The sequence below is a fragment of the Myotis nattereri genome, assembly GCF_964212035.1.
Source record: "Myotis nattereri genome assembly, chromosome: X".
Classification (NCBI taxonomy): domain Eukaryota; kingdom Metazoa; phylum Chordata; class Mammalia; order Chiroptera; family Vespertilionidae; genus Myotis; species Myotis nattereri.
In genome coordinates, this window is record NC_138078.1 from 7,879,667 (window position 1) to 7,907,665 (window position 27,999).

The window sequence follows — 27,999 nt, forward strand, 5'->3', positions numbered from 1 at the left end:
CACAGTCACATAATCAAAAAAAATAATTAGCACTTTATTTATTATAGACTGTACTTTTACAGATTGCAGAAAAAGTCAACAAATAGAGCTGCACTAGTAGAGATTGACAGAAAATACATAAGCAATAGTTATAATAGGATCAAATTCTACCTTGTTTATCAATACTTCCATTTTTATCCATCCCATGTACAATAATTACTTTTATCCTTGCTTACTTAGTCATATACAGAATGATATAAATAATATTCATAATTATTATAGGGATTCTCCATTGGAAAAATATTTTTCCTTAGGTCTCCAGAGTGTAAAATATATATAGTCCTTATTTTTGAAAATGCTTAAATACTGATGGACTTTTAAATCAATAATCACAAACACCAAATGACTACACTTACACACTGTGTTGTCAGGGAAATACTTTAAAATATTTGGAGTAGTCAACAGCTTATGATTCCAATGGTCTTCACAGGTATTACTGATTCACTTTCATGCACATTCAAATTTTCTTACAAAGAAGAATGGTGAAACAAAATATGTAATCTGCCCTTAATAATTTATGGTGCTCAACAGTTGCACAGAAACATGTGTGAGTTTCTTGGGAAGCAGAACAGCAGCCCTTCAAAGAGGGGTGAGCCGCTCATCCTCTGTCATGAAAGTGTCATTAATGTGCCATCCCTTCGTATCTAGGGGGTCACAGGGGATGCCATTTTCAATAGTGATCGTGTTTTCACTCTTATCTTCAGTGTCATCCACTTCAGATGATTCTTTGTTCTTCCTAAATGCACATAAAAAGAATTATTGGGATCCAGGAGAAATCATGGTCTTCTACACAAATAGGGAAAGCAGGAAAGAGGAAACTTAAAATGATGAAAAATTGATGCTATTTATCTATATATATAAAACCCTAATACGCAAATAGACCAAAAGGTGGAAAAACCAAAGAATTGGTTGCTATGACATGTGCTGACCACCAGGAGGTGCACACAGAACATGGCGGGTGTCAGCTGCAGACGGATGGTGGAGCAGGTGAGCAGGGGCACCATACCAAGGCAGGGCACCAGTCGCTGTCATCAGGGCAAACCTCTGATGGTTTCTGAAAATTCTTTGCTCCTGTGCACCACAGACCTGCCCAGCGCTTGCACCTGCAGCCGATGCTGGCCCCACTCACACCTGCTGCCAGCGCCAGAGCCACCGCTCGCACCCACTGCTGGTGCCCGGCACTGGTCCCTATAGCTTGGCGCCGTCAGTGGGTGTGAGCAGTGGCTGACATCCCCAACTGCCCCTAAGGGCTTCTCCATCTCCCCCTGCTCCTGAGGGGTGATCAGGGCAGCAGCAGCTGCTCACACCTGCTGATGGCACCAGCCCCACTCACACCCACTGCCAGCACCAGCCCCAATCACTCCACGCCATCAGCAGGTGCGAGTGGGGCCTACTCTATCAGTGTGTGGGAGCAGCGGCAGCAGGAGCAAGGCTGCTGGCAGACCGGGGACCTGGGGCCACAGTGCGAGGAGCCGGGCAGGGGCTTGGAGGATGGGCCGAGACCAGCCCCTATGCCCACCGCAGCCTCACAGCCCACAGTTCCTTTCAAGGTGCATGAATTTGTGCACTGGGCCCCTAGTTTTCAAATAAGCTTCAAAGATCATAAAGAGCTGATGTGGTGAAAAGATGCTATCAAGATAAGAAGTCTGCATGGATGACATATACATATTGATCAAAATGAATGATCTTACTTGGAATACATATATACGAATGCATATGTATATTTATATAAATGAATATGTTTGCATACATACATATATACATTACATTAACACACAAATTGAATGAAGGCATATGGAGGAAATGTACGGTAAATTGGTAAGTTAAAAAATTTGGCTCTAGGACAGCGGTTCTCAACCTGTGGGTCGCGACCCCTTTGGTGGTCGAATGACCCTTTCACAGGGGTCACCTAAGACCATCCTGCATATCAGATATTTACATTACGATTCATAACAGTAGCAACATGACAGTTATGAAGTAGCAATGAAAATAATTTTATGGTTGGGTCACAACATGAGGAACTGTATTTAAAGGGCCAGAAGGTTGAGAACCACTGCTCTAGGAGAACTTAACAAAAATTGAATTTAAAAAAAGTAATAAATTCCTCTCATAGGATTTGACAAATTAATGGTCTGCAAATGTTGAGTGAAAATCAAATTGAAATGACATATGAAGAAGCAAACTCACATTACTTTAGAGCAAGGAAGTAAACATTATATATTGTAGGTATCATTGCTTGGCTCTACTTATTACAAAACAGTTGTATTTATTTGTAAGCCAAGTTTCTGGAACTCAAAACACATTTTACTGATTATATTACAACTTGTAGCTATAATTCCAGGTCATTTCAAAAATACTACATGACAGGATAAATTCTGAGTTTTCATTCTCATATCCTTTGTAGACACTGCTACCCCACCCAAGTGGTAAATAGGCCCTTAATATTTCTTTGGAGTGTGGAAAGCTGTAGCCTTTAATTCAAAGTTCTTCCTGTCTTTTGTGAAAGACCAAAAACAGTTGAGCCAATTATGCTTGATATCATAGAGGTAAGGAGCAAAATGGAGAGGTGGGCACCTCTAGGCCAGTGGTCGGCAAACTGCGGCCCCTTGAGTGTGGCTCTTCCACGAAATACCACGTGCGGACGCACACGTACAGTGCGATTGAAACTTCGTGGCTACACTCAAGGGGCCAAAGAGCCACATGTGGCTCGCGAGCCGCAGTTTGCTGACCACCGCTCTAGGCAATCACAGAGAGGAAGAGTTTCCCTGAGGCTTATCGCAAGTTAAGTGTTGGGGCACCGTGGAGGCATGATGTTAAGCACAAAGCTCCCAGACTTACCAAAGATTCTATTGTCCCAGGAATCTAAGGAAACTCCAAAGAGGCAGACCTGAATGATCACCTGTCTGGGATGATAGGCATTGCTGTGGTGACTGGGACAGACTCCCACCACTATGGAAGTGCCTTAGAACCTTAGTAACTCTGGAAGGTGAGGAGGTGGTGAAGATACCCCAGTGATGACTGAGGTAGGGTTTCCTATTAGTCCTATATGAAAGTCTACTCCAATATGCTTTAAAGAATATGTTGTAGGAAGAGAGAGAGAAAAGAAAGAGCTTGTGTTTATGAAAGAATGGTAGCTGATGTAGAAGGAATAACAGAAAATCACCACTATAATAATAATTTATTCTAATGAGGCTCATCAATGGATACTAAACCACTGTGTGAGAAATAGTTAAGGAACAGGATATTTACATGGTCTCAATATATCACCCCCACAAGCAATGTACTAATTATAAAGAGACATTTGTATTTTGTTAAGGGAGGAATTTGGTGAACATCACCAACAAATGAGACATATTCACAAGTGCCTCCAGATGTGACATACTAAAATTATATAGTATATATGTAATTCTGTGTCCCTGCCCCACCCCATCACCAATTTTTTCCCTTAATCTCTCAGGAGGGAGGGAGGGAGGGAGGGAGGGAGGGAGGGAGGGAGGGAGGGAGGGAGAGAGAGAGAGAGAGAGAGAGAGAGAGAGAGAGAGAGAGAGAAAAGAAGAAGAAGAAGAAGAAGAAGAAGAAGAAGAAGAAGAAGAAGAAGAAGAAGAAGAAGAAGAAGAAGAAGACGACAGAAGGAGAGGAGGAGAGGGAGGGAGGGAGGGAGGGAGGGAAGGGAAGCAACACATACACGCGTGATATTTCCTGTATCTCTTGTATTGTTATTTTTTCAAATGGATGGAGGAAAATATTCATTATCCTACCTTAGGAATTAAGAGTTAGTATAGATTTTGCCAGGCTTTGTTGATGGTTCATTAGATAATTTCAAATAGCTGGAGTTCGTAATGAAAGTAGCATCCAATAATGTAGATCCCACTGTCATCACTTGAAAGTATTGTGCCATTTTATATGCCTCTGTCAAATGTGTCACTATAAGACCCAATGCTGGGTTGAAAGTTGGGGGTTATAATCCCAGAGACCTAGAAAAGGATAGGCTTCTGTGTTTCTCCATCCTCAGAGTGAGGCACTACAATGGCTATTCCAGGCCCCAGCAATCAGTGATCAACACAGGTTGGGGTAGGCATAGTTTTATGTGATGAGAAGGTCCTCCTGCCAGATGATGTCACCTACCAGAGGATTAGAATACCTTGGCCCCTCCTCTTCTGGACAGGAGTATTGTTACTTTCCACGTCCTCCAGAAAGCAAAAAACAAAACTGACATTCTCTAACGATCAATCCCATCATTTCATTTATAGTACCCAACGTTCATTGAGTAACTATGTTTTAAGTGCCTACTATATGGTGGAAGAGACACAGTCCATGTCCTAAAGTGAAAAGAAAAGATTCAATAAAACGGAAAAACTCCAAATTTCACTCATGCTCCCTCCCTCCATTTTTTAATGGATTATAAAAGAGAGGAGTGATATTTCAGTAGGGATGAAGCCCTGGAAACAAATGTATATTTATAAATTATCATTAAAAAATGCCTAGCTCAATCAATTTTCCCCCAAGTCACTCCCGATTGGGCTTGGAGTGAATAATAATATCCATAATAATAAGGAGATTTTAAACAGTCCAATCTTACCCTAAAAATTTCTGTGTTAAGTATGAAAGCCATATTATAAAAATCTTAGTGGACAGAGCAGTCTGAAGTGGGTGGCAATGTAACACAGTGCTGGAAATAACAGTTGCCAGTGTTTATTTACCAGTTTCTTCACTTTAAAAATGTTTTTATTGAATTGGAAGAAAAATTGCAGACAGCTGATCCCAGGCAGATCACTGCAAGGAATCTTGCCTCCTGCTCCTCAACCACAAAGGAAAAATAATCCATCCGTCACTACAAAGGAATGAGGAGGAACTAAAAAGGAAGATGCACACTGATGAGGACAAGTTTTATTTTTTAGAAGAAGGATTTCTCAACCAAAAGAGATGCTGAGTGAAATTGCTGTGGAAATTTAGCAAACTGAGCTGTCAGTGGCAAAGTAGGTACACATTGTTCTTTTGTGACCTTAGAGTCAGTCATACAGAGTCTTGACATTGCTGGGCTTCACAAATTGCAGTGTCAGTAACATTCTGGCTGGTGGACGTGATAAGCAGTTCAAAGGTGATCTTACGGTAGTAATACAGCATTTTGTCACGTTTCATAGTGTGTACTGTAATAAACTGATTCACTGCCTGTGCTAAGAATAATAAAACTTAACTATCTTTGTGAATCATTCTGATTTGTTGTTCTGAAAAAAAAAAACCCTGAAAAATAAAACTAAGCGTTAAATGACTTCCGCTGTTCCTGCAATGTCAGGTAGTTCAGGAAGAGAATAAAAAAAAAAAGTGACGGGCCCAGCTGGCATGGCTCAATGGTTGAGTGTCGACCTATGGACCAGGAGGTCACGGTTTGACTGCTGGTCAGGGCACGTGCCCGGGTTGAGGGCTTGATCCACAGTGTGAGGTGTGCAGGAGGCAGCTGATCAATGATTCTCATACATCACTGACGTTTCTATCTCTTTCTCCCTCTTCCTTCCTCTCTGAAATCAAATATATAGATATATATTTTTGAGTGACTAAAATACCTGAAACTAGCCCCTAGGAGCCTTCAGAGTGAATAATCTCCCACAGATCTAGAGAGAAGAGCGGAAAAAGAGGGGACAAAAGAAGTATCGCGTGTCCCTCAGAATTAGGGGGTGTTAATGAATAGGGATTGCTCAAGATAAAGTAGTGGTGGCGAAAGAGTACTTCTGTCTTCCTTCAAAAAGATAGGGCTGAAGAGCCAAGGCCCAAGAATAGCCATAAAAACAACAAAAGATAGACAAATATGACTTTGAAACACATAATAAATTATTGGGGAATTGGGGCTGTCCTCATAATCAATATGGATGATTCCTGGGGGAAATCGTGTTGCTGGAACAGTTTCAGTGGGCATTGCAGCACAGTGAGATTGGTGGGCTTTGGGATCAAGCCTGCCTTGTTTTAAACAATGGTACCAGTACTTTCTAACCATATATCTATAGGCAGATTGCTTTATATCTGCCATGTGATAGCAATAATAATAATAATTAGTATCTATTACATGGCAGAAACCAGTCCTTTGCGCACATCATTTCATTTAATTCCCATTGCAATATTATGAACAGTGTATTGGTGTCCCTACTTTTCATATTTGAGCTAAGATTCAAATATGTGGAGTAACTTGTCTTTCAGAATGCAACAAGATGGGTGAAAGCAGTGAACCTAGAACTCTATTTAGTCTCACAGGCTTCGCTAAAAACACATAGGTGATTCCTATTGAGTATGTACATTTAAGAACAGCAAAGAAAAAAATATAATTATTAAGCTCTAAAATTTCTGAAACAATTAGGGAGCGAGGTAAAAAATATTCTCATTTGCCATATGTGACATACTAAAGGTCGCTCAGCTAATAAATGCCAGGGTCTGAGACTGGAACCTAAAACCAATAGTATTGATCCAGTGCTCTTCCTACCAAAACACACACAGCACATCATCGACATCACCACCATTACCATTATCACATCACCCTCACTGTTATAAGCATCATTGTCAACATCATCATCCACCATCACTATCACCATCATTACTACCAACACCATCATCATCATCACCATCATCATAAGGCTGACAAGAGAACTAAAACATCTACATCTGGGCTGGGGCTAGACATAGATCTAGTACAGACATCATTGTGAAGTATATGCAGTTCATCTTGTCTCCCTCAAGACTAAAGGTTTAAGGGACAGATCATATATTTTCCATGATTAGAAAAGGCTTTCATCACAAGTATTAGGGCTCTCTCCACTTCAAACTATACCTTCTCCCACTCTGAAATAATACTCTGCACAAGAAAACCCACCAGATTATAGCAAACTTAAAACACAACTAATCAATTCATCTTCAGAACGTTGTCATAATTGTCCTGACTATATTTGCTAATTATTGATGCTCTCCAGGTTTACAAAGAGATTTGTCCATCTGTTTTCCTAGTTTGAACATGAAATGAATTTGTGGAGGCAAAACTGTGACAACAGCCTCACTTCTCCCAGGCAACAGATTATGATGCTACACACCCAATTATTATATTACTGTAGAATCTACTCAGAAGGAAAGAGCTGATCCCAGCATAAACTAGCTGAAAGGCCAGCAAATGGCAGGATAATAAAATAATAGTAACAGCTAACACTTATTGAGCGCTCGCTGTATGCCAGGCACCACTCTAAGCACTTTACTGCATTAACTCTTTTTACCCCACCAAGTTAATTATTTCTAGTGTACCTCACTGTTGCTATAGCCAAGTTATCTACACACAGAGGAAAAAATTAACCAACATGATTCTAGCACCACAAACTATATTCTCCTGAGCTTGATTTCTCTGACTCATTGCCTGTGCTTCCTGATATTCATACAGTTAATGGATTATATATAAGAGCAGAATCAGGTGATAAATACTTGGAATCTAAGCAGTTTATCTCCAGAGTCCATTTTTTAAACTCCTATGCTATATTGGGAAATATAGGAGATAAAGTCAATCCATAAAGGTTACAATCAATAGAATCCATAGAATTAGAGCATTTTAGGATTAATGCAAAACTGTAAAATATTAAATGTAGGTATTCAAATATTACAGAGAATATTTCTTAATATTCTAAAAAATAATAATAAACAACTTGTACCAAGTCTCTTTGTATCACATATCATGCCAAGTTCAAGAAAATCAAGCAAGCACAACTTGATCTCAATCTTTGAGTTTAATTTGGGACTAGACATAAATCACATTTATTCCACAGCATTTCACTTATCATTTGTGAAAAATTATAAAGCCCATGATTTAAAATGATTCCCATGTGTTAGTAACTAAGGTGAAACATATGGAAAGTAGCAAACCTCAGGAGAAACATTGAGTTGAACACACACTTGGCCAAACAGATCTTACATGTCCTATCTGGGCATCAACCCTTTTGAAAACAATGCATGTCCCACTTATCAGAATTTTCCTTTTTCGGTATCAGAAAGAAAGGTTTAGAAGCACCCAAGTGGTCCAGTGAAGAGTTGAGGCCTCCCTCCACTTCCCATCTGTATCAGAGGTACTTGTAAACAAAGTTTTCTCCTTTCATCAAACTGAGAAATCCTGTCTCTTCTCAACCTGCCCCACAACCTTACTAACTCCACCACTAGTCTGAAGTTCTCTCTTGAAGTAATATCATTCATTTAGACAGCAAAATTTGCAAGTGTCCCAGAATCCAGGTAAATCAACTCAAGGAGTAGAAATTTATTCATAAGGTGCTAAATTGGAAGCTGTCAAACTAAATTAATTAAAGTAACCTGAATATTTATTAAAATGCATCCCATTCAGAGATTCTAATTTAGTGGGTCAGTGATAAAGCCAAGGAACCTACATTTGAAACAAGTGCTCCAGGTGAGTCTGATGCAGGGAGTTTATTCAAAGGCCACTTGGAGGAACGCAGTTCTTTATCATACCATAAGCACTAGAGGGATGAGCATCATCAAAGGGGGGGAAGTATAAAACAGCCAAAAAGTATCTGGGACAAGATGGCGGCTACAGGCACTGGGCCAAGAAGAGGTAGGCCAAGGTGGGGAGGAAAGAACTGTGGAACTACTGGCATTTGGAGGTGGATGACTACCAAAGACTAACTCTGCCTACAAAAAAGTCTGCTTTGCTCTGTATATCTAGCCTATAAAATCATAATGTAGATTTAAAATTGACTCTGGATATGTAACATTCATATGGTGTAGAATAGAGAGAATTATAGTAATGGAAAGAAGCATAATTAAATAAGGGACATTGGACTCCAAAAAGCCTCTAAAAACAAGAGCATAAGTGATATTTTTTAAATCATCATTTTTTTTCAAAGTTTCAGATATAAGGCATTATCTTCAGCTAGGGACAAACCCTCTCCTTATTTTTCCAAGTCATGAGCAAATAGAAAAACACTCTTTAATCATTCCCTTTCAATATCTTACCTTCTACGTTGCCGGATTCCTGATAAAACCAACAGCGTGATTGCAACTATGACGATACAAAATACCACACCAAATATAATAATCCAGATGGGCACAGATGGGTCAGTGGGTGGTGCAAGAGTGGAAGGAATTTTTAAGAATTCCAGAGTCTGGTCATTCAAAGAAAAGGCACTGTTGATCCGGTTCCTATTCATTCTAAAATACAATGACAATAAAAACAAACAAAACAAGACAGAAAAAAATTAGGAACAGAAAATGTAGACCTATCTCTCCACGATAAGGCAGTTTGACGAGGGCATTCAGCTGTGGTATTCTTTTCATAAGTGCTGTGCTCTTCTATGCATTACTGCCCTCCCTTGCTGCAAATGTCCTAGAAGTAACCAGAAGTCCTGAACTTTGAGCTCTGCCCACCATGTTTTATTTCCTAAGAGGTAGCATCTAGGTTAAAATGACAATAATCTATTTAAGGTGATTTGCATAAATACCAACAGCCCCAAAAGATAAAATTATATGCTAACAAGTGAATGATGAACATGAGAACAAAAGAAAATCAGGAAGAGAAAAGAAAACATTAATCCAGGAGCAGTTGCAAATCCATCAGTTTGGTCTTTTTCCCCCCATTAATTCAACAAACATTTGTGGAAAACTTACTAAGTACCAAATACTGTGCTAGGTGCTATAAAAACAATGTGAAATAAAAATACTAAAGACCTTACAGTCTAGAATCATGACAGATCGGCCCCTCTACAATCACAGTGCAAAAAATGTTCTATGAAAAAGGCAAATATGGGTACAGTTGGGGAGCCCAGCAGAGGGCTAAGTACATCATAGTGAGAAGTCAGGGCTGCTTTCCTGAGAAGGCAACTTTTGAACTGTGTTTTGAGGAACAGGTAGGAGTTCTTTAGACCAAATTGTGTAGTGAGTACAGGAATGGAGATATGGAATAGTATGATTTTCTCAGTAAACTGCAAGTAGTTCTATATGACTAAAGTAAATGGTGCTTTAGGAGTCCAAAAGTCTAGAAATCATAAAGGTAAATGTGCTACTTTTCCTGGGGAAAATCTGCATTTTTGGTGATGTTACCAGTTAGGTAGGCATGGAAACATGCCTTAGGGAAGGGTTGGTTATAAAGACTTCTTTGACTGAAACCAAAAAAAAGTTAATTTCAAACTGGAATTTGAAAACTAGATGAGATTTCTTAGAGATACAGTATGACCTTTACTGAATTCACACTGGACAAGCTGACTTCATCTCCCTCTAGAGCAGCCCTGAAAAATAGAAATACAATGTGAGTCTTATGTGTGACTTAAAAAATTTTAGGAGCTGCATTTTTTAAAAAAGTGAAAACAAACAAGGAAAATTAATTTTAATAATATATTTTGCCCAATACATCTAAGAAAATATAATTTCAACATATAATCAATACTGCCTTGGTTCACGTCTTATTTTGTATTAAGTGTTTGAAATTCAGTGTAGTCTTTACACTTAGAGCATATCTAACCTTGGACTAGCTACATTTCAAGTGCTCAGTAGCCACATATGGCTGGTGACTACTGTCTTGTACAGTGCCCGTATTGAACTTGACAGTAATGGCTTGAGAATCTCTGCAGATCCGCACCAAGCAATCAGGAAAGACCTCCTTTAGCAAATAAAAATCTATGCTGAGGCATGATTATTCATTAATATAAAAGATAATCCCAACCAGATAATCTATAGCAGGAGATAATGTCAATGTGATTTTTACCAAACTGTAGAATGTTTTCTTTTTTTACAACCTAATATTGATAGTCCAGAAACACAAATATTTCCACAAAATAATGAACTCCTCTACTAAGGTGTAAGTCAGAGTAAAATGAAAAGTTGCTCTGCATTCTCATCCTATCTATTTGGTAGGTTAACACTTTGCCATTCTATCACCTTTCGGGCTGATTAGAAGTTCCAGTTCAGTACAGACTAAATCTCAGTCCACCATTGAAATCCCCAATAGGTATCAATCAACAAGAATCTTTCAGCCAAGATTGGCCTTGAATACGGGCAGACCCTCACAAAACAGCTAAAACAGACATCTTAGAACTGGTCAGTCATTCCCTCACCTGATTCTATAGGTGTAAACACTCCAGTAGAGAGAAAAAAAATCACTGGACTTGGTGGCAGCATGCCTGGGTTCAAGTCTCACTGTTTATTTTTCTAGCAAACCAATTAATCTCCCTGAATCTCAATTTCCTCATTTATAAATGAGGAATAAGAATAATGACTCAAAAATGACTGGCATTGGTATTAAATGCCACAGATGCATAAAAACATGCCTGTGAACCAAAAAGTGTTGGGCAAATTAGGTATAACTAATATTATTTTGCCCAACTATGTAGATCCTTCAGACTTGAAATTTCTCTTACCTGTACTGTAAGCACCACATCCTTCTTTTCACTCTATCCTTCGCTCTTGATATTGTTTCCTTTATTTTCATACAATCCTGTTGAGCCCTATCCATTCCCTGACATAAATTTCCATTCTATTAGCCATCCTCACCCCCTGAATATTTTCTCCTGCTATTTGAAACAAAGATTTTGTTGTGAACATATTCATCTACATATCTACCTTCACCCCAAACACTTCCTCCTTAACATGAACTGAGGCCTGGTTTAACCACAAGTGCCTTCATTTTCCTTGTAGCCCTCCCACACCACAGGGCTTGAATAAAAGCCCTTTTCACGTGAAATACAATATTCCTAGATCTTACTACCTAAGTGGTGGGTCTTAACAGTATTCTTAGTAGCAAAAGTGTAGGAACAATTTAGTTCAATCATCATTTAAAGGAGATTAAATCATTTCCCATTGGTATAGATCAGGAGTGGGGAACGTCTGGCCCGCAGGCCAAATAAGGCCCTCGAAATCATTTGGTCTGGCCCTGCCAAAGCATTTGTGGTGAGTTAATGAAATGTTTGACCAAATATAGCAGGCTAATTTTTTAAGTTGAACATTTTCTATGGCCTACAAATAATGTTATAAATATCCAAATGGCCCTTGGCAGAAAAAAGGTTCCCCACCCCTGGCATCAATAACTTTGCTTCAGCAAGGGAAATAGATGATTGTTCACACAAAACCTTTGGCATTTTATCATGTGCTCATTATCTTAAATGTTAATATTTTACAGAAAGCAAATGAGTTCTTTCACTAGATATTTTACCTTGGTAAAGACAATAATGTGAACCTTAGTAACTTATAAATCTATAGTAAAGAGAGTTCTGCACTTTGTTTCATTTTTCTTTTTCAGAAAATACAGGGTGTCCCAAAAAATGTATACACATTTTGCATAACGATTAATTCCAATGGGTTAAATCTGAAAAGAAAGAAACATCAACTGAGCTATCAGCTGTTAAAGTGTATGTACATTTTTGGGATACCCTATAGTTTGTTTCTTCCAATATACCTTTGCCCAACATTAATCATGCGTGGGATCTGAAGTTTTGATACATAAAGTGTGCACAGTAATTGAAATAAAAACAAATTGCATCCTTCTGCTTCTATGACATAAAGGCTACATTTCCCTTTTCAAAGTTTGTTATGATCACAAGGAGAGGAGGAGGGGAACCGTGAGGAAAACCTATAAATCTTGAAATGGGCAAAAAAATATCACTGAGTATCTGACAAGAACACCTTTCTGGACAATTTCTGCCTTTTATTGTTTATGAGTTATTTTGCAAATCTGTAAGTTGTATATAAAACTAACATAATGTAAATGATTCCTGTCCAAAGAAAATCAAGTGAATTGTGTCTGGTGGAACATGATTGATGACTACTTGATAAATAAACTGGTGCATCTTTTTTTAAATGAATATCACCATTCCTCGATTCCTATGGATGCATGCTTCCTTGAAGTCTCCTTTGAACTAGTTTTAATATTTTACTAGTTTCCTCATTAATGAATGAAATAACAAAGTATTTGATAGAATTTATTTTTTATTTGTATGAGTCCTAATTTTACCTCTTTTTTTAAAAAAGGTATCTTTTACAAATTGGTAAGCACAAAATAGTCATGGGGACTTAAAGTACAGCACAGGGAATATAGTCAATAATATTATAGTAACTATGTATGTAGTTATCTAAAAGGTATCTTTTAAAGATAAAGACTATACATTGACTAAGGAAGGTAAGTTCTTAGAGACCCAAGAAATCTGAGCTAGGGGTATCATATTATTCTTGTTTTATAAATGAAAAAAAGAAAGCAAAAGAGGAGAAGTAATTTGTCTATATTCAAATAATTAGCAAGAAGCAAAACCAGAATTAACAACCTAAACATTTGGCCTCCAGAATCCATGTGATGAACCATCACACAATAGTTCTGTACAAGGTGTTCTTGCTTTTGAAAAAAAGACAGTACTAAACATTCTTAGCTAATATTTAAGCCAGGGTCTCTCAACCACAGCATGATTGACATTTGGGGTCTAATAATTCTTTGTTGTGTGATACTGTCCTGGGCATAGTAGGATGTTTAGCAGCATCCCTAACTTCTGCCTGGTGGCAAACTTCCCTCTGCCCCATGCTGTGACAGCAAAAATATCTGGAAGCATTGCCAAATGTCTCTTAGAGGGAAAAGTACCCCTTAATGAGAACCACTGATCTATAATCTCTAATACAAACTAGCAAAATAAAATCCTTGACATCTTAATAAATAAATATTGTAAAGCAGAGATAACTTTCTTTAATGCCTATGAAAAGAGCTGAATTAATCAACAGGATGATTTACTGGTAGAAGGCATATTTCACAGTGATTACCTTATGGCTGACTGTATCTCATCAGCAGGAAGTGTGTAATTTTTCGTAGGATCTGTAACCACAAACCAGAATGACACCCTCTGGGTTATATTGCAAAGTAAGACATGGGAAATTCTGCAAATGATGGGAAGAAAAAAAAAACACTGTAAGCAAATTATACCACATTTCACTGGACCATCTACTCTGGTGTTATTGCCATCTTAAGAGATGTCTTAGCTATTAATGAAAAGTAATTTCTACCATTATGAAGAGAGGTATTATTAAGAATAAAATTACAGCCGGGGCCGGTTTGGCTCAGTGGATAGAGCGTCGGCCTGCGGACTGAGGGGTCCCAGGTTCGATTCCGGTCAGGGGCATGTGCCTGGGTTGCGGGCATATCCCCAGTGGGAGATGTGCAGGAGGCAGCTGATTGATGATTCTCTCTCATCGATGTTTCTAGCTCTCTGTCTCTCTCCCTTCCTCTCTGTAGAAAATCAGTAAAATATATTTTAAAAAAAAAGAATAAAATTACATAGGAAATTTCTTTTTTTCAAAATCATATACTTGAGGACCATTCCTTAAATAAGGACTCTACCAAAAAAAAATAAAATCAAGAAGAATTATTTAGTAGAGAGCTTTAGGGACCTCACTTTCCATCACCTGTTAGCTGGCAGCACCCCTGCCTTCCAAACACTGGGCCTCTCTGAACCACTGAAGCTTCTCGGATCCAGATAAATCCACTGCCCACTCTTGATCCAATAGTTGCTCTAATGGCCACTATTTCTGTCCCTCTCCCACTCCAGTATTGGGGCTGGACCAATAACAGACCTCCAAACTGAAGTGTTATGTTCAGTTTACCATAAACCTTTGAACACTGTTTTTGCAGTTACCTGTTTTCCAACCGTAAATTGGAAATGTGCTTCCCTCTATTCATATACATGTACCCACCCATCCAAGGGCACCCAGACCTCTGTGCTAAGGAGATAGTACTGAGGCCTCTCAGCCAATGCAAGAAAAGAAAGAGGAAATTTGACAGACATATCTGGGTCTGGTTTGAGACCCAGACACCAAGAGAAGGAGGCCAAGCCTAGAGCTCAGGCCGTCTGCCTTCAAGCCCGTATGGAGAAACGGAGTGATCCTTTCCCTTGTGCCCAGGCCTGGGGCTCTGCTCCTGGTGCAACAGGTCGAAAGGAGGACAATAGCACTACCCTGCCGTTCCTGTCTGTCATCCACCCTGAGGCAAGGACATCACCAGCACAGGTTACAGAGTCACAGCTGGAGACTGGGAGAGAACTGTCATGCTGGTGTCTTATTATTTGAGGCCCTGCCACCACCAACTCCTAGGACTCAAAAACCACAGTTCTTTTACCCTGATGAGTGCTACTCTGCCCCTGCATGAGTCAAGGATACTACCAGGTCACCCACCACCATCCCAGCTGGCAGGTCTGCCAAGCCTCCGAACCCCCTCTCCTTGTCTGGTAGCACCCACATATAGAATCACTGCTAACAATCAAACATTTGCCTTCCTCCCACCCACCCACTCACCCCTACTGCCTTTTCCTAGGAACACACTAATGAGGAAGGCATTTTTCACCCCTGCTTGTCCAGTTTGCATACTAAAAAGTTTGTTCTTATTTTAAACATTAAGTATAGGCATCGTTATTATCTTGGAGATGGTCACAGTCTTTCTTTCAAAGATTCATATAATAGGATTCTTCCACTCCAGCTTGGTACTGTTAACATTTGGGGCCAATTCTTTCTTGCTTGTTGGGTACTGTCCTCTGTATTGCAGGGTTTCAGAAGAGTCCCTGGTCTCTAACCTCTAGGTGCCAGCAGCATAACCACATTGTTAAAATGTCATTGCCAAATATTCCAGGATGTGGGGGTGGAGAGGCTTGGAAGGAGGTGTGTGTGTGTGTGTGTGTGTGTGTGTGTGTGTGTGTGTGAGAGAGAGAGAGAGAGAGAGAGAGAGAGAGAGAGAGAGAGAGAGAGAGAGAGAGACACCCTAGTGGAGAATCTCTGAGAGACAGTGACCTCTACTGGCAGAAACTGTTAAACTTGTTCTCCCAAAATGTGTGAGTTAAAACATGTACAAAATACAGAGAGATGAACAAAATAAAGTGCATGCTTGGCAAAATTATTTTCCCTAATTTTGTAGAATGCTGTAGTGTGTGAATTATTCATGGTTTTGCCCTTATTAATAATCAGTGTAAAGTTGTTTTTTTAATGAGCTACTCATTTAAGCTCTTCAGGTAGCTAAAAATTAAAAAGTACAATAGCAACAAATGCTGGTAAAGATGCAGAGAATTGGAATCCCAGGCAGTGCAGGGGGTGTCTGTGGGTCCATCCATTCTGGAAGTGTTTCCTGGAACAGAGTATGGCTACCAGCAGTTCTCTTACAGAGAGAGAGAGAAAGAGAGAACTGTATCAGTGAGACTGTTCTCTGTCAAACTCTTTCTCAGAGCTGAGAACTGGAACAACCTCAATGTCCATCAGTAGGGGAATGGATCACGTAAATCTGGTCTGTGCTATCAAGTGAGTCCACAGATTGAAGGAAAGAAAGAGCCCAGGGCATCTGGACTATTGAGCCAGATAATTCTGTGTTGGGTAGCTGTGCTGTGCATTGCAGGATATTTAGCAGCAACCCTGGCCTCTCTCGAGTAGTTGTCATTAGGCCACCTCTGCTAGTGACAATCAAAAATGTCTGCAGGCATTGCCAAATATCTCCTGAAAGACAAAGATCACCTCCAGTGAAAAGCTACTGAACTAGAGCTACACTTTTATAAATAAAAGGATAAATCTCAAAAATACATTTATTGAATGAAAAGGATGGTAGGTGTAATGTTATATGTAGCACATGCCATTTATATAAATTAAACAAACACCAAGTAATACTGCTGGCATAAGAGAGGAAGCAGGAGCCAAGGAAGTGGTCATCTGAACACTTGCCTATGATTTTCTTCCCACCTAACATCTCTTTAAATACTGCTCAAACATGAATTTTGTGGTATTTGTCTTTAGAGGCAGAAAATAGCTGTATTCTCCCTTGGAGCTTGATTTCTAAAGGGGTGGGGACAGATGATAACCAAGTAAATATATGTACACACTGCCAGGTGGGAGAAATGCTGTAAGAAAAATAAAACAGGAAGAGGAATGCATACACTCCATCAGTTCTTCCCTGTGTCCTCCTCACCATGAAACTACACTGTCTCTTACTATGAATTCAAGTTATTTATTCAGTGTTTCTTTGGTGTGCCAACTCATGCTTTAATACAGCACTTTGGCAAATAAAGTAAAAACATTTGAAATAAAAATTCCCAAAAGACTAAAATGATGCTGAAAAGAGTAAAACCAACATTTTCAACGAAGATAGTTACTGTTAGATACAAAAAGTCTTGGACTAAAACTCTATAAATGACGCTTTTCTTTTGAGGATTACTTCCTGTTATTTGATAGATTAGAGACTAGGCTTTTCACTCTACATGACTAGAAAGGGCTTGAGATCTTAGTGTGTCAATGAAAACACTGCTGGCATTTTGAGTAGGAAATTCCTCATTATGTGGTGATGTCCTGACATGGGTATCACATTGGTTATCTCTCATCCCCACCTTCTAAATGCCACAACAATTTCCTATAATAGATATAACCCAACAACACACCATTTCCATATGTAACCTTGATATGCTACATGGCTGGAATCAGTACTATACGCAGGTGAAAAACACAAATCTCTTCAGACATGTCAAGGTCATGAAAAACAATAGAAGATGGAGAAACTGTTAGATTGAATCAGCCTAAAGAGGAATAGATTCTACAACAGAAACAGGAGATTAGTCTAAAAAAGGGAAATCTGAAAAATGCCACAGTTTAATAACATAGAGCCAATGTTAATTTCTTAATTTTGATATATTTATCATAGTTATTTAACACTAGAGGCCTGGTGCACGAAATTAGTGCATGGGTAGGGTCCCTAGGCCTGGCTGGTGATCAGGGCCTATTAGGGCCTCCCGGCTGCTGACCAGGGCCTTCATTCCGTGCTGCCCCCTGGTGGTCAGCACACGTCACAGCGAGTGATTGAACTCCCAGTCTCCCAGTTGAACTCCCAAGGGGACACTGCATATTAGCCTTTTATATATACAGATAATAACATTAGGAAAATGGGTCTAGAGTAGAAATTCTGACCCTCAGTACATTTTAGGCAGCTAATTCTTACTTGTGAGAAGTTGTCTATTCTTTTGAAGGATTTATGCAGCATGCCTAGGCTCTACACACCAGATGGCAAGAACATATCAAATTGTGAAAAACAAAATGCCTCCAGACATTTCCAAATATACTCAGGAGCAGTGAAGGGACAAAATACCCTCAGGTTGAGGACTATTGGGATACAGAATCTCTCTGCATTATCTCTGCAATTCTCTTGTAAATATATCTTTTTTTCAAATTAAATACAAACACACAAATACAGGAGCAAAGCAGTTATTTTTAAAGTTCCCTGGGCACACTAAAATGATCTACAAGAATAAAATAAGACAATGGATTAAAAATAGTTCTTACTTGCTTCATGGACAAAGAGATAACAGATACACATGTACTTAGAAAATCAGGAAGAGCTGTGTTCAAATGCAAGATAATGGCATCTGTCAGCATAAGGGTGCTTTTAATATTTACACAAAATTTTAAAAATGTGTTCTGTTGTGTACTAAATTTTATCCAGTATTTATTAGGATACCCCCCCTCCCACTGTACTGGTGTCTTAGGAAGCACTATTTCCATAATTTACCCAACACTGATATTACCAAAAAAAGGGCAATACTTTTAGCTGCATAGGGTCTTCTTCAACCGAATACTAAGTATACCTCCTGCATGGCACTTCCAGGGAGAATAGTAAGTCTAAGGCGTTAAACAAACAAAAAAGTCACTGCCTTTCCTCAAGTGTGGGGAGCCCTGGACTGAAGGTGATTCTCCAAGAATTGGCTCCATTGCCATTTCTCATCAATGGCGCCAGACAGGGCCAAGTGCATCCAAGGGGTCTAAGAATTGGGCTCTTGTTTCTGGAAATCAAAAGGACTAAATAGGAGCTGGGATGCTGTCTTACAAGCACAAGGCTGTTAATCCCCTTACCATGGATACAACAGCACGTTGTTCCTTGTTTAGATCACAAGACTTTTCCTTGAATAGGCAGAGGAGGAAACCCATTTGTGCTCTACACCATTAACTCAGAAAGAAAATGTCATGCCTGAGTTAGACTTCTACCTCTCTTGCTAAAAATGATAGATTATCTTAAAAGCCAATATTTGAGTAAAATTTTACATTTAGATTATATTTTCCATAGAAATTATTTTCAATATTTCAAAGTTCCTGTGAAGCTATTTTAGTAAATCTGGCCTAAATCTTATTGTAAAATCTTGAAAACACCTGGTTGTCATCTTCAATCAAAGTCCCAACAAAACTTCAAGTAACCTAACATAACGAAATCAGAACTTTCTATCATTTAAATTTTTCTATACATCTTCTATTCTACTATTAAGAAAATCCAAAAAAAGAAAACCACTTGATATCAAGGATTGTAAGAAAATACTATGAGCACTAGGATAGGGGTGGACTACAAGGGGTCAGTGGGAGAAAAAAAGGGGCATATGTAATACTTTCAACAATAAGGATTTAAAAAAAAAAAAACATTTGTTAGTAATGATTCCAAAAGAATCATATTTAGTCCGTCCTCCTATAATATCTGGTAGAGCCAGCTTCGTAGGTGTGTGGGCCTAAGCTGTATGAAACCTGGTTTTACCCATCATTTAAATATCAATGCCTACCACATACTACTTTCTATTCTTAATTATCTGGATCCAACCACAGTAATGCAGTTCAACAGGCCAGCCTCAGTAGACTACAATAAAAAAAGAGGTCCATGTTCCCCTCACTATTGCCTCTTTATCAGCTTCTGATGCATTATAAAGTTAAGACAAAAGAATGCATCAGATAGGAGACCAAAATAAAAGGCTGGGTTGGAGGATGTGACTTTAATCAGCAGACAAATTTCCTTCCTAATTTAAAAAAAATCCTTAAATGAAATCAATTCCTCTACAGTGTCCCATGTAGAACTGAACTGAGGCAGCTATCACCACACACTGGAGTATTACACAAGATATTCAACACCTTATGACCTGCACCTACCAATCTAAACAGTGCTCAGCTGTAACCAGCACACACAGCATTCCAGGTGTGTGCCTGCCCATGCAGGGCCAGATTCTGTACTTACTATAAGGAGCAGCAAATGGCTGCGGCCTGAGGGCAGGAAGGCTCTGAAAAAGAAGAGAACCCAAGCCCAATTTCTCCTTGCAGCTCACCAATCAGATCATTCATTTTTACCTCTTAAGAGAAAGAATGAGGGATAGAGGAGAGAGAAACCAGGAGTGTTACCTTAATCACAGATAGAGATAGTAGGAAACATCATAACTAGAGAAAATTCCTCTGGATGAATAGATAAAAATGTAAAACTATTAAAAATTGTCCTAAAGCCTTTAAGAAAATAAACAAGGTACGATGATAGATACCAGCAAACCTATACATATTTATTTTCAAAATGAGTACTATGGATTTATTTGTCCCCCTCCCTCCAAATTCATATCTTGAAGCCCAAACCCCAAATATAACTGTATCCTATATAATAAAGAGGTAATATGCTAATTGACAATCACACCCCCACAAGATGGCAACGGCCACAGCCACAAGATGGCAGCGCCCAGTCCCTTCAGCCCCGCGGGGGGGGGGGGGGGGGGGGGGAGACACAGCAGGTGTGCGGCGCGGCTGCCGTCAGAGTCCCCCAGTCCCCTCAGCCCTGTTAGCAGTGAATTTTCATGTGACCATTACCTTTTTAAAAAAATCCTTACCTAAGGATATGATTATTTCTTTTAGATCATCTGTTCTTGGGGAGCAGGCCAAAGCCAGCAGGTGGGCATCCCCCAAGGGTCCCAGACTGTGAGAGGGCTCAGGCTGGACTGAGGGACCCACTGTGTGCATGGATTTTCATGCACCGGGCCTCTGGTTTGGAGATAAGGGCCTATAGGAGGTCATTATGGCTAAATTAGGTCATAGGTGGAGCCCTAACAATATAGGATTAGTGTCCTCATAAGAAGAGATACCAGAGAGCTCACTCTTTCCCCTTCCACTTCCCCTTTATTGAAGAGGTCACAAGAGCACACAATTAGCTGGGGGCACCTGCAAGCCAAAAGAAGAGCCCTCAGAATGAAATCTACCTTGGCAGCACCTTAAATTTGGACTTTCCAACCTCCAGAACCATGAGAAATAAATTTCTGTTGTTTAAGCCACCCAGTCTGTGGTATTTTGTTACAGGAGCCGAGCTGACTAATACAATGAGAGTCGAGTTCTTATCTATACTATCTATCTATTCATTAGCAAGAGAAATATGCATACAACAGAAATGCAGAAAGCTTTTGTAAAAGTTAAACAAAAATGTGGTTCCGTTAAAATGAGATTAATAATGTTTTTTCATAATCAAGTTTTAAATTATTACACGATCTCAAATAATACTGCAAATTATCAATTAAGATTTTTCACTGTTTACTTACTCTGTTTTTTCTCTGTTGGGAACTTTCCTCATGGAGAAAGCCACCATTGCTTTGAAGAGATATTCTTCATTTGTATCCCAGGCATACTGAAGAGAAGTAAAACAGAAATAAAAAGCAAAGAGGCATGAGGTAAAAATTAGTGCACTGGATTGCCCTGGCCTGTGTTGCTAAGTGGTTAGACTGGATTCAATTCCCATTCAAGGGCACATGCTGGGTTGGGGATTCACTCCCCGCCCCCAGTCAGGGCGTGTGTGGGAGACAACCAATCAATGTGTCTCTCTCACATCACATCTACGTTTCTCTCCCTCCCTCCCTCCCTCCCTCTCTCTCTCCCTTCCATTCTCTCTGAAAAGCAACGGGAAAAATATCCTCAGGTGAGGATTAACAACAAAAACGGTGCACTGGATCCTAATTGTGGTCACAGTATTCCACCCCCTCATCTTTCTTATATACTAAAAACTGGAAACTATGATAGATCATATCACCATAATGTTCAGGATAGAGTTTCTTGTACATTCTATCATTCCAAGTGTGGTATGTTTTCCATTGCATTATCTTCTTCAGATCTGCAGTATTAATAGCCAATAAATATGACATTTGGACATCTCATAATGGACAAATACAGTCAGTTTCCTTCCTCCCTTTCTTCTTTCCCACAGAAACTGATTCCCCCTCTCAGCTTCCTTCCTTTATAAACATCAGTGCAAATTTTCTTAGCTTGAAACCTGAGTGTACGTACATGTTACGGGCTGAATTGGGCTGCCGCTCCCAAAGAAACATTAATTTTTATGTCCTATCCCAGTACCTCAGAATGTAATCATCGTTAGAGATTGTGTCTTTATGAAGGTGATTAAGTTAAAATTAGATCAATAAAGTGGGCCCTAATCCAATATGACTGGTGTACTTACAAGAAGAGGAAATTTGGATACACACACACACACACACACACACACACCACACACCGAAAGAAGACATGTGAAGATATAGGGAGAAGACAACCACCTACAAGCCAAGAAGAGAGGCCTGGAATGACTCCATCCCTCATGGAACTCAGAAGGAACCAACCCTGATGACACCTTGTCTTGGATTTCTAGCCTCCAGAACTGAAAGAAAATAAACTGCTGTGTTTAAGTGACCCAATCTTTGTTACAGAAGCACTAGGAAACTAATGTAGCCTACTCATATTATAGTGAGTAATCAAGTATTACTGGAGAAAATCACAAAACAGGGTTTCTTGGTTACTCTAAATTCATGGTGACCTACTCCCAAATTGTCTTAGGTTTCCCCATCAGTTTTCTTTCTCTCATGGTTCACAATAACTATTCTAAGCCCTCTTCAGTCCCCACAAATCTCAGTGCTATCCCTCACATCTCACTAGATGCTCTTGCTTCATAATTTATAGATACATCTCAAGTCATCAATTTAAACTCCCCCAACCTCCTGTCACCAAATACAAGACTTCCTCCATAGACACACATTCTATTTATATCCTTCCCTGAAGGGACAGATGTGGTTTTTCTCCTCCTGTCCACGGCTATTCCACCCACTTCTATTAGGAACACTTCCCTTCTGCCCTTCTCAGGCTCTAAACAATATCAGTTTCCCCCCTCCTGTTGTTCAGTGCTCCCTGAGCCTGTCATTTGACTTTCAACCACACTCAAGTCTTTCCCATAAAACAACAGCAAAACCGAATCACATTACTTGGTCTTCCTTTTTCCACCTACTTATGTCTCTCTCTCGTCCTTCACAGCCAAAATATTTGAAGGAGTTGTCCAGACTTCTCTCATTATATGTTCAATGACCATGACCACTTCTTCTTAAAGCCCCTCATTATCTGCCTTCCAATTCTGCAATTCTAAAAGCGCAGCTCTCTCTAAAGTTACCAGTTACCTCCACATTGTTTAACACAATGAGCACTCTTCATTCTCATCTTGCTTGGCCTCTCAACAGCATTTGCCGCTCTTGAAAACTCCCTTCATCTTGAAGCACTCTCTTCCCAACTGTGATACAAGAGTGTATTAGTTTTCCTCCTGCCCCCTTTGCAGGTTCACTGTCTTCTACAAGGACGTCAAGTTTTAGAGAAACTCAAAGCTCTCTCTCCTCTTGGCCCTCTGTACTTTCCCCCCTGGGCACTGTCATTTACTCCAGCTTTCCATTATCATCTTAGAACCAATGACTCAGGAATGTATATCTCAGCTCTGTCCTTGCCTATTTATCAATAATAGCTCAAACACAACAAGTTCAAAATTAAAGTCTGTTATTGTCTTTACCTGGTTGCCTAACTCATAAATAGGACATCACCCATCCAGTTGCATAATTAGAAACAAAAGCTCCATCCCTGACTCATCCTTGTCATACCATCCCAGTGGCTCTCGAATCCCTTCACTACTCTACACACACACACACACACACACACACACACACAAACACAAGTATCTTTCAGTGTGTGTGTGTGTGTGTGTGTGTGTGTGTGTGTGTGACAAATGAACATCACCTCTCACCTACACTATGCCAATCACCTCCTAATTGATGCCACCTTTCTACTCTAGAACCCTCCAATCTGTCTTCCACACTGTTGTTCAACTGTCTTCCAAACACAAATTCTATCATGACATTAAAGGTAATATCAAAACTCCCTAACACAGTCCACATATTCTTTGGCCTGACCTCTCCTTTCTCTCTAAGCTCATCATGTGTCATGCTCCTCCTCACTGCTCCAGTTCCAGAAAAAATCTCCCTTCTACCCCTCACTGTCACCAAGTTCCTTCGTGAAGAATCCTTTGCACATGCTGTTTCCTCTGCCCTTTTTTCTGTTATCCCTTAGTTTACTTCTACTCATGCTTCAGACCTCACAGCAAATGCCAGGTACTGAGGCCAAAACCCACTTGTACTTCTCCTTCCTGTAATATTCGTCCAGAATGCACATTTGCATTTGGTTCACTGACTATTTAATGGCCAACCAATTCTCTGACTACTATAATTCCATAAGGATAGGGACAAGCCTGGGTTTAGCTGCTCTGCATCCCTAGAACCCAGGATCCTGGGATAAACGGTATATAGCACAAGGAGAGAGAGTGAATCCTGCAGCCAGACTTGTCCGGGGTCCATCTTACCTTTACCAACTGGTGACTTGAGATCTTGAGCAGGTCACTTACTTTCTTTGCACCGCTCATCCATTTGATGAGAATAGGAATACCTGTACTACATTCCTCAAAGGGTTATTGTGACAGCTAAATGAGCTGATGTGAGCAAACTGCTCTAGAAGGTGCCCAACTAGAAAGTAAACTAGGTTCTCAATAATGATTACTCATTGAGTGAATAAAATAAAATATAGCCTCTAAACAGTATACCTCTAAATTTCTTTAGCGGTTCTCTACTGTTTATAGTCTAAGCATCTTAATATCACCTTCTATTGGGGGAAATTTTCACAGACCATACTGGAAAACTGAAACTAAAGTTATAAAATACCACCTTATTAATTCGATACTCTTTACTGTTCCTATAACTACATGAGCACCATAAGTATTAAATTTCAATTTTATAACTATACATTTCATGTTATTATTTTGATACTTAGGAAGAATTAAGAAACTTCATGTGAGAATGTGAAAATTTCTGCTATGAAAACTCTTAAGCGGATGAAATATGACCTCTTTTCAATGTCTACAAAACTGCGGCTAACAAAATTCAAATGACCACAATAGTGAAGCACAGAACCCAACCAAGACCTAACTGCCAGATTCAGGCCCCTTTGCTGCACTATGCTGGGTTGAAATGTTCAACAGTGCAAAATCGTTTTGTATAATACAAACCTTCACATATTTTCTAGCATAAACTGTAGATAAAGTATTTTAGGCAAAATCATTTTATTAACAATTTCTATTTTACTATAATATTTTCATTTTTAAGAAGATACTGGATTTGAGGTCTTTAGAAGCAATCTATGCAACTTTAAAATAACCAGGTAAAGAGGCTCATTATTAGAGAAAGCACAATGTTATTAGCAAACAAAATTTAAAATGAACACGCAGGTTCTCCACTTACTGCTTTATCTCCCAGAGCTGTTCTGATACTAAGTCTCACTTTAAAAGCATTTTCTGCATCTGCCAGAAAGAAAAAAGAGCAGTGTATGATAAAATCTGCCCAAACTGAGCCTAACAAATCCTAATATCTAATGCAAATGAAATAAACAGAACACAGAACTGCAAATAAACTGCTCCCCAAATTCCTCAAGTTTAACTGTAATCACCTTAGGTGGTTTAAAATTGTCTTTCATAAAACAGCTCAACTTTCAAGCCACAACATGTCTATAGATTTTGAAAAATAAAGAGGTCTTTCAATCAAAGACTTATCAAACATTAAAAATTATTCATCTATGTTTAAGTTTCAGGGCTACATACCTGGTTGACAGAGTTCGGCATGAATAGCAGTTACCAGAAAAAAGAGCAGCCACAACATTCTTTCAGAGAGGAAAACACAAGACAAACCAAGGGAAAAATAATCCACCCTCCACTTAAAGCTGCTTTAGCCATTCTGTGACCTGGATTAGAATAGCAGAGAAACAAGCAAGCCACCAGCTAGAAGGTTTAATGATTAATCCCCATCACTTAGGTTAATACTTTGATAAAACAACCCCATCTCCTGTCAGTTATTTACAAAAACCTGTTTGGAAAACAGGTTAGTTGTGCTTTGCAAACTCTAGCTTGAAAGAATGTTTCCTCTGCTGGCTCAAAGTCAGAATCCCTCTCCCCTCCCCCGATACACACTCCCTTTGTTGTCTGATTAAGTGCAGGATGGAAAGAATTGAGTCCTCTCTGGAGGTTTTTTCCAGGTATGAACTTCCCATCCTTTCAGGCCTAAAGTATCTATCTGGCTGACAGATAAGCTATCTTAATTTGGAAAGCTAATATCACTCCTTTCTATCTCTGGAGACAAAGGCCTTGCAAGAAGGGCCTTACCTGACTCACACTTCTGCAGGTACACATCCTGGCCCAGCCTCCAATTCAAAGGGAATGATTTTGGTCAGCCCCAAGGTGTGGCAGCTGTGCAAAATCACAGCTGATGACATAGCGCAGCGCTGTCCAATGGAACACCCTGTGATGATGGAAATGCTCCTAGCTGCACCACACAGAGTGTTAGCCAGTAGACATGGGTGACTGTTGAGCACTTGAAATGGGGCTGGTGCTGCTGTGAAAGGAATTCTTGATTAAATTAAGCAGCCACGTGTGGCTGGTGAGCACATTGGTCAGTGATGCCATAGAGCAGTCATTAAGAGCTGCCCACCACAAACTAGGTCTGCTGGGTTCTTTCTTTAACCCTCCAAAGAGCACCTCACTGGTGCAGTTGTTCTAATTACCTTACAGCGAGGAAATCAAGGCTCCTGTTCAAGGCATTGGTGGCAACAGGAGGAGTAAATAGGTGTCACTTGAACCCTCTCTCCACCACACTGAGCCACACTGCATCTCAGGTCATCATGGTGTAAAAGCTGAGACTGCAGCAAAACCTCAGAGATGCTCTGAGTAAGATAAAGAATGGACAAGACTCCTTCCCTGGGGGGCACTCTGTAGAGGCCAGTAGAAGCCCCACAGAGGGTCCATGTCAGGGCTGTCCTCTCTTCCATGCTGCCTCTTCATGCATTTGCTCCCCAAACTCGACCTTGTGGCTTGAAAACCATGAGTGGGAAAATTAGGTTGGGTGACCCGGATGTTAAATAGTTTGGATATTTAAAGCAACAATGAGAAAATGCAAACAATGACACTTCTTCAACACTTTGAGAATCACACCATTTCCCCCTCCTAATTAGGGTGGTATCATCTGACCCATTTGTGTTTGCTAACTCCACCTGAGGAAACTTGTTTGCCTTTCCTCCACTTTGGTTGCAAGGGCTCAGAGTCAGGCGAAGTTAGACTAGAGGGAGAGGCAGCCAAAAGTTAGCCCAGCCATTTTAGAAATTTCACTATTAGGTAAAATGGAAATTTCCTAGAAGTAAGAGTTAATATAACTAACCCCTGCAAACAAAGTCAGACTAGATCAAGTAATCATGGCAAATATTAGACAAGATAAAGTCATCATGGGAAGGAAAAGTCAATAGAGATTGTAAGAAAGGTGAAAACTGGCATCAAGGAACAAAGCCATGTTAGAGACAGAAATCCAATTCAGCTTTCCTTTAGCCTGAAATGTCATAAAAGTACCAACTACCTCTCTTTTGCTTTTACTTAATCATCTACGTGACTAGAGTTGAATACAGGAAAATGCTGAATTGTAGTCTAAGCCATTCATTTGAAGAGAGAAAATATTTTCCCTTTTAAGTTATGATTTCTCAATGTTGTCTCATTTTAAAAACAACAAAAAATTTGCAACACAAATTCTGTACAGAAAACATAGAAAAGTACAAAACACCCATGATGAACTAGCACGGATGACCAATATTAATATATTTTAATAGTTTATACATACTTTCCTTAACCTTGGATCTTCTTGCATGATGTTGCTGTCGTTTTGTCTCATTGTAGCAGCACTATCAGACCAGGATGATGTAATGGGAATAACATGAACCTTGTCGTCTTCCTCACTTTAATGGGATTACTGGTCTTCCACAGCATCTGGTGAGTCACATTAAATTTGATGTGCTATA

General features: G+C 39.6%; 1 protein-coding gene across 5 annotated transcripts; it reads right to left on the reverse strand.

Annotated features, from left to right (window-relative positions):
• Positions 1-8: 8 nt before the first annotated feature.
• Positions 9-27,994, reverse strand: CLTRN (collectrin, amino acid transport regulator). 5 transcript variants are annotated; one of them, XM_081115029.1, is made up of 7 exons: positions 25,766-25,912; positions 25,410-25,468; positions 23,256-23,365; positions 21,366-21,451; positions 13,798-13,911; positions 9,022-9,216; positions 9-775 (listed from the first exon to the last, which is right to left on the reverse strand). In XM_081115029.1, the coding sequence occupies exons 4-7, from the start codon at positions 21,410-21,412 to the stop codon at positions 619-621; spliced, it is 513 nt and encodes a 170-aa protein (XP_080971155.1). In that variant the 5' UTR covers positions 21,413-21,451; positions 23,256-23,365; positions 25,410-25,468; positions 25,766-25,912; the 3' UTR covers positions 9-618. The 5 variants fall into 5 exon arrangements, with proteins under 5 accessions (XP_080971155.1, XP_080971156.1, XP_080971152.1 ...); XM_081115030.1 differs by lacking the exons at positions 23,256-23,365; positions 25,766-25,912 and adding an exon at positions 27,822-27,994; XM_081115026.1 differs by lacking the exon at positions 23,256-23,365 and having other exon boundaries at positions 25,766-25,917.
• Positions 27,995-27,999: the final 5 nt, after the last annotated feature.